The sequence below is a fragment of the Lathyrus oleraceus genome, chromosome 1, assembly GCF_024323335.1.
Source record: "Lathyrus oleraceus cultivar Zhongwan6 chromosome 1, CAAS_Psat_ZW6_1.0, whole genome shotgun sequence".
Lineage (NCBI taxonomy): Eukaryota > Viridiplantae > Streptophyta > Magnoliopsida > Fabales > Fabaceae > Lathyrus > Lathyrus oleraceus.
The window spans coordinates 166329442-166340484 of record NC_066579.1 but is presented as its reverse complement, the minus strand read 5'-3'; the positions used below and the strand labels follow the sequence as shown (position 1 = coordinate 166340484).

Here is an 11043-nt window from a genome sequence, read left to right as displayed (position 1 = left end):
GAAATCTATGCTTGACTCCATGAGTAAGCCTTCTGGTTCTGGGTCTCTAGCAGTTACTGGTAAGAGTTTGTGTTCCCGATCTCTTACTGTTTGTGGTAATATTCCTAAGAATGCGTGGATTCTTGACTCTGGTGCTACTAATCATATGACATTTGATTCCACATTATTATGCTCTTATACCACACCTTCGAGTATTCCTTATATCACTGTTGCTGATGGCTCTCATGCTTGTGTTGTTGGCACTGGAAATATTGACTTGCAACCTCCATTCCAGTTGCAATCTGTGCTTCATGTTCCCACACTTTCCCACAATTTAATTTCCATCCATAAGCTTACCCGTGATCTGAATTGTAAAGTAATTTTTTCTATGTCCCATTGTGTTTTTCAGGACCTTACCACGGGGCAGACGATTGGAATTGCTAAGGAAAAGGAAGGGTTATACTACTTCTCTGATGACCATCCAAAGGTGTTGTCCTCCTGTTTCCAGTCTCAGTCTTCCTCTTCAGCCTCACAAATTTGGCTTCAGCACAAGCGTCTCGGTCATCCTCCATTTTATATAATTAAGTCTATGTTCCCGTCGTTGTTCTTACACCATTCTGTTGAGTCTTTTAAGTGTGATGTTTGTCAGTTGGCAAAACACAATCGTGTATCTTTTCCTTCCAGTTTTAATAAAAGTGATGAACCTTTTGATTTTATTCATTCTGATGTTTGGGGACCTGCCCCTACCTCTAATATTTTTGGTGCAAAATGGTTTGTCTCATTTATTGATGATTGTACTCGGGTAACTTGGATTTTCTTGATGAATACTAAATCCGAAGTACCACAAATATTTATCCAATTTTATAATATGGTACAAACGCAATTTGGGAAAGGCATAAAAAGAATTCGTTCTGACAATGGTAAAGAATATGTCAATCATACCTTTTCCAACTTCACTAGTAAACATGGCATTCTCCATGAATTCACATGTGTTGACACCCCACAACAAAACGGTGTCGCAGAAAGAAAAAATCGTCATTTACTTGAAGTTGCTAGATCTCTCCTTTTTTAAATGTCTGTTCCTACCTCTTATTGGGGTGAGGCAATTCTTACTGCTGCCTATCTGATTAACCGGGTCCCATCTCGAGTGTTAGGTAATCAAAGTCCTGCCCAATTTATGCTTTCACGTTTTCCATCTGTTCCTATCTTACACACTCTTGAGTCTCGCATTTTTGGTTGTGTTGCTTTTGTTCATGTTCACAAACAATATCGCAACAAATTGGATCCCCGTGCTGTCAGATGTATCTTTCTGGGTTATGCACCCAACAAAAGAGGGTACAAATGTTATCATCCCTCGAGTCGAAAATTCTTTGTCTCCAAAGATGTCACCTTTCATGAAAATGTGTCATATTTCACTCGTTCTCAGTCTCAGGGGGAGAACATAAGTGACTTAGAGTCAGAGTCAGAGTCTGAGTCCGAGTTTCTGATCCTTGGTCCTAGCCTCCCTAGAACACCTATTAGTGTTCCCTCTCTTGAACCCGAGTTGTCACCTAGTTTGAGTTTGAGTCCTAGTTCAACACCTGAATCTGAGCCAGTAAGTGTTCTTGGTCCTTCAAGGCCTTCTGTTTTACAGGAATCAGCACCTCCAGCACCAACTCTAGTGTATCAGAGAAGAAGTAAACCTGACCTTCTCCAGAAACAAATTCAATCGCCTGAACCGGAGGTAAGTACTGAAAATGATTCCTCCAGTGATGATTGTGCCATTTCTGATACTTGTGACACTAATCCAGTTGATTTACCCATTGCTTTGAGGAAGGATAAAAGATCTTGTCCCTCCCTATATCGACACCCTATCTCTCAATATGTCTCCACTAAACATCTTTCCACACAATATCAAAGTTTTGTTACAGCTGTTGATTCTGTGAAAATCCCATCATCTGTTGAAGAAGCATTGCAAAATAAAAATTGGGTCCAAGCTATGGATGAGGAAATGAGAGCACTTGAAAAAAATGGTACTTAGGAGATTATTGAAAGGAAAAGAGACAAAAGTCCAGTTGGATGCAGATGAATCTATACTGTAAAGTACAAATCTGATGGTACACTTGATCGGTACAAAGCAAGACTAGTGGCAAAAGGTTATACTCAGATGTATGGTATTGATTATGAGGAGACATTTGCCCCAGTGGCAAAGATGAATACTGTTCGAATTTTACTATCTCTTGCTGCTTCATGTGGATGGGAATTGCAACAGTTTGATGTTAAAAATGCGTTCTTGCATGGAGACTTAGAGGAAGAAGTGTATATGGAGATTCCACCAGGTGTTGGCATAACAAATGGAGCTAACAAGGTGTGTAAATTGAAGAAAGCCTTATATGGACTAAAGCAGTCCCCTCGGGCATGGTTTGGAAGATTCACAAAGGTAATGATGTGTTTGGGCTATAAGCAAAGTCAAGGAGACCACACTTTATTTTTTAAACATTCACAAGGAGGAAAACTGACTATACTTCTTGTTTATGTTGATGATATTATTGTTACAGGAGATGATTTGACTGAGAGACATTTCCTCAAAGAGAAATTATCAGCAGAGTTTGAGATGAAAGACCTTGGGCAACTCAAGTATTTCTTGGGAATTGAGGTAGCCTACTCAAAGCAAGGCATCTTTATTTCTCAAAGGAAGTATGTGCTTGATCTTTTGCAGGAAACTGGCAAACTTGGATGCAAACCTGCAAGTGTTCCCATTGAACAAAATCACAGGATAAGCTTTGAGGAGGAAAGTGACAAAGTTGACAAGGGTCAATATCAGAGATTAGTGGGAAAATTGATTTACTTGGCACACACTAGACCAGATTTGGCATATGCAGTCAGTGTGGTGAGCCAATTCATGCATGATCCGAGGGTGAGACATTTGCAGGCTGTAGACCGCGTTCTACAATATCTTAAAGCAACTCCAGGGAGAGGACTTTTGTTTAAAAGAGGTGGAAATCTAACTATGGAGACTTACACTGATGCGGATTATGCCGGATCAGTGAGTGACAGAAGATCTACGTCAGACTATTGTACTTTTCTGTGTGGTAACCTTGTAGCTTGGAAGAGTAAGAAGCAAAGTGTAGTTGCTCGATCAAGCGCCGAGGCAGAATTTAGAGCTATGGCATTAGGAATTTGTGAGCTATTGTGGATGAAACAAATTCTAGAAGACTTAAAGATACAATGTGAAGGTCCTATGACATTGTTTTGTGACAATAAATCGGCTATTAGTATTGCTCATAATCCTGTTCAGCATGACAGGACTAAACACATTGAGATTGACCGACATTTTATCAAAGAGAAGTTGGATAGTGGACTGATAACTACATCTTACGTTCCTTCCGGGCATCAACTGGCAGATGTGTTAACAAAAGGCTTACCAACAGAAAGATTCAGGCAACTTACTTGCAAGCTGGGAATGATAGATATCCATTCACCAGCTTGAGGGGGAGTGTTGTAAATATTAGATTGTAAATAGTAATTATTTCTATTAGTAATGAGGCCCATTAGTCAAAGCCCATTAGGTCTTCTATTCTCTCTTATTTAAAGCATGTAGATGTAACATGTAAACATCACTTTTTAATATATCAGTAAAATATTTTATAACATGTTACATAGATGCATCTCCGTAAATCCTTAACGAATATACATCACCAGATCAATAAATTTTTAAAATTGATCTTTCAAAATATATTTTAAAATATTTCGAAATACATATCCGGATAAATTTTAACCTTTTGACTTAAAATAAGGGCATCCAAAAATATATCTGAAAATTGAAAGACATATTGAATTTTTAATATAGTGTTTTTCTATTTTATAGGGGTGAGATAAGAAATTCCAATTTCTTTTTTTACTCAACCCAAACACTTACTTGAGTTTCCTTTTTTAGGTTAGTGTAAGCAATGTTCTCTCCTAAGGAATGTTCCACTTTCTCACAAGTGTTTTGTTTGTGCTAAGGTTTTTGCAGCATCCATGTCTGTTTTTTTAATTCTTTAGTGCATAGTGTGATGATGATGATAGAATTAGAAAAATGACATGCATAATTAGTTTATGACTTTTTCACTCTCTCTCTCAAACACTATAATCCTATGTTTGTGGAGCATCTGTTCTGTAGCATTTGATTCCTTTTTAACCTGATCTTGCTCTTTTTTTCTTCTTCTTTTGGAACCAATTATTAACTACACCCTTTAAACCCCTTTCCAAAATTGCATGCTTTGTGTTTGTGAAATTGTCTCTGTTACCTAACTTCAAAGAAAATTGATTTCATTTTCCAGGTATGTTCTGTTCTCTTCTGTCCCTTTTTTCTCTTTCAAGTTTATGCCTTTAGATACAAAACTTGCTTCTTAGAAACTTTATTTTTGGCTTTTCAGTTCATTTTGTTGCTAACTAGTAACAACCAAATAGAGATTGAAGTGGGTTTTGAGTAAAGGGTTAAATTAGGTTTAGAAATGGAAGATATAGAGTTATAGGCTTTTGGTGAGTCTTGGAGAAAAAAATGGTGTCTCAAAGTGGAACAGTTCAAGAGTCAAAGACTGCACCTTTATCTAGGTCAGGATCTTTGTATAATCTAACCCTTGATGAAGTACAAAACCATCTTGGTAATTTAGGGAAACCACTTGGAAGTATGAACCTTGATGAGCTTCTCAAGAGTGTGTGGAGTGTTGAAGCTGGCGAGGTTTCTGATTTCGGTAGAGATGGTGCTGCTAACATGCAGCAGAATCAACATAGCGAGATGAATCGACAGGGAAGTTTAACATTATCTGGTGATATTAGCAAGAAAACTGTTGATGAAGTATGGAAAGATATGCAAGTAAAGAAGAGGGGTGTTGATAGGGATATGGAAGCGCGCGAAAGACAACAAACACTCGGTGAAATGACTTTGGAGGATTTCTTGGTGAAAGCTGGTGTTGTTGGTGAATCTTTTCATAATAAGGAAGGCGGTGATTTGTTAAGAGTTAGTTCGAGTGAGGATTCTCGGCAAAATGTATCACTGCATGATCATCATTGGATGCAATTTCAGCTTCCTTTGACGACGCAGCAGCCTCCACAGCATCAGCATGAAAAGCATTTGATGCCTGCTTTTATGGCTGTTCATGCCATTCAACAACCTTTTCAAGTTGCAAGGAATCCAGTTTTGGATGCAGCAATGTCACCGTCTTCTTTAATGGGTACTGTTAGAAAATAAAATAATATCTTGTAGTATTTTGATATTATGCTAGAATATTTCGGTTTATCTAGTTATTATCAACAATGTTCGATGTTCTTAGTATTTTTCTCCTTCTATTTTTCCAAAGCCTCACGCCTTTATCAGGTGTTTTTTCAGATACACAAACACTAGGTCGAAAAAGGGTTGCTTCAGGTATAGTGGTAGAGAAAACTGTGGAGAGGAGGCAAAAGAGGATGATTAAAAATCGGGAATCTGCTGCTCGGTCACGAGCTAGAAGACAGGTTATTCTCTTTCTTCTGTGTGTATGGTGTTATATCTTTGAAGTCTTTCTTTATTTTAATTTTTGATACAAGGAAATATCTGTGCCAATGGAATCAACAGGCCTATACACAAGAACTGGAACTTAAAGTTTCGCGCTTAGAAGAAGAAAACGAAAGGCTTAGACGACAGAATGTATGTTTCTGTGCCTTCATGAATATGCATTCTAGTTATTCGCGCCATTGAACTGATTTTGGTATCTCTTGCTTCTGTGTATGTCCTTGGCTGGCAGTCACTTCTGTCCAATTTTATGTATTGTTGTCGGTCTATGTTCCTTAATATTTATCACTATGCCTATTTTCTTCGAAAGTTATAGCGCTAGAAGATAATAAAAGATTGTTTCATAAACAGGAATGGCCTCTGGTTTAGTAACGATTTCTTTGTCCATGTTATTTAATAGACAGATTGATTGGATTTCAATGAATGAGGGTTGGAACTGTGGCATAGAAAGCTATACAATGCGCGTATACATGTTATTCATCTACTAAGATAATTCATATCTACTCACGGTAATATTTTCGTTGTTACAGGAGATAGAGAAGGAGGTGCCATGTGCGCCACCACCCGAGCCTAAGAATCAGCTTCGCAGAACTAATTCAGCATCCTTCTGATGTCATGCTATCACAGTTCTCATGTGCATTATGCATTTGAGTCTCAAACAAGTTTCTATGCAGTTGGAAGTGCATTTACCACTAAAGTTTTGTTGTATCTATATTGTTATCAAGTCTGAATTATGATATATATTTGAGTCTAATTCTGGAGCTACTTGTGGATTAACTACCATTTTCTTTTTCTATATGATCATTTTTGTAACTTATTGCCAGAGTAGTCAATCTCAGATAGCGGCGCGGAACAGTCAGCCCCAAAAGTGGGATAGCTATAGCGGGACAATGCCGTAATTGACTGCTCTGTCATTGCTCCATTGTATTTGCTTAGACAAGTTGAACTTTTAACTATTTAATTTCAAGTAGAAAGTACTTGCTGTTAGTGTGAAGAAGTTTGTAAAAGAGTCGAATTTGGTTACATAAGTGAATGATTATTGCTTGCTAGTAAATGATTAATTGTTTATCAAGTGAATGTACTTTTTTGACCTTATTTGTTTCATGAAAAATATGATCTAAACAAATAAGGATTTCAATTCTCAATTTGTGAATTTTGTTCTTCTATTTCAAATTAAAATTTTCCAATTGATTGATGTGACCCTGATTGGATCAATGAGAGCAACAAAGTTCTTTTGACTTGTGTGAATGGACTCTAGTGGAGCAGCATCACATATTTTTGTTGGCCAATTTGAATTAGAAGACTATAATAATTTTATAAAATTATCTTTATTAATTGTTAATCACATGATTTGTAAGTTTTGTTGACTTAAGTGTACTACACATAGGATTAGCTTTGAGATAGACTTGGAATTTAATAATAGATATTATAGTATTGAAAATATAAAATATTAGCACTCGTTTAAGAATATTTTTATTTGACTAACAAATATTCTTATCTCAATGTGTTCAAGTGGAAGCACATCAATTTTAGTGGAGGAAAGCACTATATGAAAATGAAAATGTGTCTCCCATTTGGTATATACAAAAGGGATGGAGTATAAGAAGCTTTTTGATTCGAATAGGGATTGAGATTCTCTATCTTTCTCTAACTTTAAGCACCTTTGGTGGATTATTAGAGTCAGATAGAGAGAAAGTTCTCTAACTTTAGGCATTTCTTGAATGAATTATTAGAGGATAAAATTGAAAAAGTGTATTGAAAATTGAAATGAGTCATTCATTTTAAAACACTTTTTTATTCTAAATGAATCAAAACACTTTTTTATTCTAAATGAATCAATGAAATGACAGGGGAACGGAGTGAGTAACTCCTTAATCCTCCACAAAACCAACCTTATAACTCCATACTAGTGATAAACCAAGTATCATTTACACAATAAATACATGTTATGTATGCTAAACATGCTATCTAACAAAAGATAAGACCTTATTTGTTGCATTGTTGTGAGATAGCATTATTGTTATGGTTTCAATCATCTCATACAACAATTTTAGCTTATAATTGCAAGACTTTGTCATGTATGTGTCTTTTGGTTATGTCATGTAACTACAGGTTCCATGCTGCATGCCTCTATATCATCACAAAAATTTAGTAGAAATGAAATCTGCAATTGCCAAGCTTGATGTTAAACCAGGTGACTCAATTCCAAAAAGATTAACAAGTCCAGGTATCCCATGAATGTCCTCTCCCTGCAAAAATTAAATAGAACGAAGAAATCGTATCGAAAATTTGAAATCTAATATCTTACACAAAACTGTCCATAGAAAGGTGTAAGTGTATTAACCTGTATAACAAAATCAACAGGTGACTGATAGGGTCCCGAAAGTTTAGGCCGGATCCCCGAATATCCTGGTTCCAAAGATCCATCTTTTAGATTCGGATAGTATTTTCTTATCTCTGGATAAAACTTCTCGGCACGGTTTGCATGTACTGAGTAGTCGAACCTATGATCAATGGTTACCATGGCGTTTAGCCATGTTAGACACGAGAAAATGTTGTTATGGATCATATAAAGCAGATATTAAAGAAATTCAAAAGTATGCAGATGAAAGTTTATTAGGAAGTACTTATTTTGAAAGCTTGAGATATCATCAACACCGTCGATCCATTCAACATCCGGACCAAACTTGACCTGACCATTCAAGTCTAAAGTAACATGCACTCCAAGTCCACCGTCTTCCGGTATAGGGTATAGCAAACGTCTGAAAGGAGCTTTCGTATTCGACAACGTGAAGTAGCAACCACGCGCGTAATATGCAGGAGGAATAACTCGGTTTTCTAGGCCGGTAAATCTTTTTGCAAGGGCAGGGGCACTAAGGCCTGCAGAGTTTACTACAAGTTTAGGAATAAGTAATAATTCTGGTTGCAAAATCGATGTCTCATTCCATTCCTTAAGACTCTTTGTTTCCGATATATGGAGACAAATCTCATTTCCTTCTATATGTCCGCCGATGACGGTTGAATTGTATGTGAAGGTTGTTCTGTGATTTTCAGCTTCCCCCTGAACCAATGACGGTACGGTATTTAATACAAAATGTTGTCAAATAGCAGCTGCAGCGTCGCTATAGCACGGTAGCATAGTGGAATATGAACAAACTGTTATTTTACGTTATCCGCGATCGAAAACACTTAATTTATCCAAATGTTGATATGTTAGTTCATCTTAACAACATGGTAAAAGAAGCTAGAAATGCATACCACTAAAGAAAGCATTAAGGAATGCGAATCAACAATCCCGGAGAGAGGTGATAGTATTGCTTTCACGCATTGCAATTCGGGTTCCATTTTCATGGCATCGACACCATTCATCACTTTCAAACCGTCAACACCGTTCTGAATACCATGGTTTAAGATGTCATTTAACTTTGGAATCTCGGAGGATCGAGTAGCCACTATAAGCTTACCGGTTTGCTCATGTGGAATGTCGTGCTTTGAGCAATACTCGTATAACATTTCTCTTCCTTTTACACAAAAAATTGCCTGCAAAAGAAGATTGAATTAAATTCTAAACAAAAAGACGGGAAAAACTACCGTCATGTTTTGGTTAACTGCACGGGAAAAGACTAAGAAAAGAGAAATACTCAAGAGTGTAAAAAACTATTTGCTACTTTCACTTTGCAAGCAGAAAGAATATCTCAGGGTTTTAAATGATTGTCAGCACACAACCATAACTCGGCGGTAAAGTCAAAGTTTATGATATACTAGTAGCGCCTGCATCGCAACTGTTGGTGCATCAGTAACAATTTTAAACGATATCACCAATCGCAAAACATATCTATTAAGACCGTCTTTGAGGGCGTGCAAAGCAGGTTACCACCCAAAACCTAAAATTTTGACACGGTTAAACAATGACCAAATATGCCCTCATAAAATACGACTAATCTACACGGGGCCTCCGAAAACTTAAGACAACCCTGATAACTGCGTCCACAACAGAAAGTTTAAACTTTGAAATGGTCCTAAACCTAGGTAATTTACTGCAACAGTTCACTTCTGAAATCTAACGCAAAAATGAAATATAGCCATGCTTCCTACCATATAACTTCAATGGATCAAACTACACGAATTGCCCCAATGTTCAATGTTGCATTCAACTCAACTTCCAATGCATAATGAAATCTCCCAACACATTGCTCCCTAATTTACAATAATCATTCCTCTTTGGCCTAATAAATTAAATAATCTCTTAAAATCTCCAAGGTTATAAAAAACGGTTTGTTACCTCGGCCGCAACCATTTTTATGATAAAGAACAAACTATGATTAATTCACACTGCTACGGGCAAAATCAATGTCGCAACACCTGTACCAACCGAAATCACAAAAGCATTTACGCAACAACGGTCATTATTTAAAACTTGGCTCAACCCTACAAACACACTTTGGAGTTCCAGCTTTTAGGTTAAAACTCACCAACCCAATTTGATTTTCTCACAAAACTAACGCAATATCAAGATTTAACAACAATCAAAAACATAAAAATGCGAACTTTATTAATGGGTTTACATAAAAATGAAAACTTTAATAACAAAAAAACACACCAACCTTAAAAGAATCACGAGGGTAGTAAATTCCAGCATGAACAACTTCACTATTTCGAGAACTAGTTCCAGTACCAAAACTAGGTCCTGATTCAATGACAATTACCTCTCTACCCTTGAGTGCTAGCGCTGTTGCAACTGCTATTCCAACCACGCCAGCTCCTATGACCACACAATCCACTTTCTCCCTCGGAACAGAGTACGAGGTTGTTGAATCATTTTGAGTAGTACTGGCACTGCTAATGTTTCTGACAGAACTGCCAAATAAGTGATTCCATTTCATATGAACATTACATCGTTCCAATGTTTGAATTGTTTTCTTCAGCATTGCAACTCACTCGGATGCTAATTTTGTTATGCTTTTCGATTAGATTAATCGTTGATAGAGAATTACTATAAATTATGAACTTGGATTTTATTGTTTTCGATTTATTGGGCAAATTTGGTTAATCATGGTTTCGCCTTTTGCAATAAGTTAGTCTTTTTAAGATTTTTTTTTTAATATTAAGGACTAGAGTGAGCTATTGTTAAAAGAGAAACACTAAGGTAACTTTCTGTAAAATCACAGACTGTTTTATTTAATATTGAAATATGGCTTAAATAGTCTACAAAATAAAAATTGAAATAGCAAAAATAATTGTAGAAAAATAGGAATAGAACGTAGAGAGAAAAGACTGAAACAAACTCCTACTAACCCATTAAAATAGAACGTGTTCAGCACCTCCTAAAAACACTAGGTTAATTTAAATCACTAACAGAAATCCTAAATCGTAGCTAGTACACTAACACATCAGATCCAACAATTCCTCCCTTTAAACTGAAAATGCTAATCAAACATCCAGTTTAATCTTCTCGAACTTGTATCCCAAGCAAGCTTCTTAGTTTAACAAATGTCTCCAATTTTATTGGTTTAGTCATGATATCTGCCACCTGCTCTTCAGTCCCACAAAAA

At 36.5% G+C, this 11043-nt stretch overlaps 2 protein-coding genes across 3 annotated transcripts; one reads left to right on the top strand and one right to left on the bottom strand.

The window, feature by feature from the left end:
* Window positions 1-3866: 3866 nt before the first annotated feature.
* Window positions 3867-6563, top strand: LOC127124953 (ABSCISIC ACID-INSENSITIVE 5-like protein 2). 2 transcript variants are annotated; one of them, XM_051054180.1, is made up of 5 exons: window positions 3867-4280; window positions 4377-5174; window positions 5318-5454; window positions 5555-5626; window positions 6022-6563. In XM_051054180.1, the coding sequence occupies exons 2-5, from the start codon at window positions 4502-4504 to the stop codon at window positions 6100-6102; spliced, it is 963 nt and encodes a 320-aa protein (XP_050910137.1). In that variant the 5' UTR covers window positions 3867-4280; window positions 4377-4501; the 3' UTR covers window positions 6103-6563. The 2 variants fall into 2 exon arrangements, with proteins under 2 accessions (XP_050910137.1, XP_050910138.1); XM_051054181.1 differs by having other exon boundaries at window positions 3871-4280; window positions 5330-5454.
* A 763-nt stretch (window positions 6564-7326) lies between these two features.
* On the bottom strand, window positions 7327-10568 carry LOC127124935 (L-2-hydroxyglutarate dehydrogenase, mitochondrial). Its single transcript, XM_051054179.1, has 5 exons — window positions 10096-10568; window positions 8750-9031; window positions 8119-8552; window positions 7836-7995; window positions 7327-7740 (listed from the first exon to the last, which is right to left on the bottom strand). Exons 1-5 carry the CDS (start codon window positions 10417-10419, stop codon window positions 7630-7632), a joined length of 1311 nt encoding a protein of 436 aa, XP_050910136.1. The 5' UTR covers window positions 10420-10568; the 3' UTR covers window positions 7327-7629.
* Window positions 10569-11043: the final 475 nt, after the last annotated feature.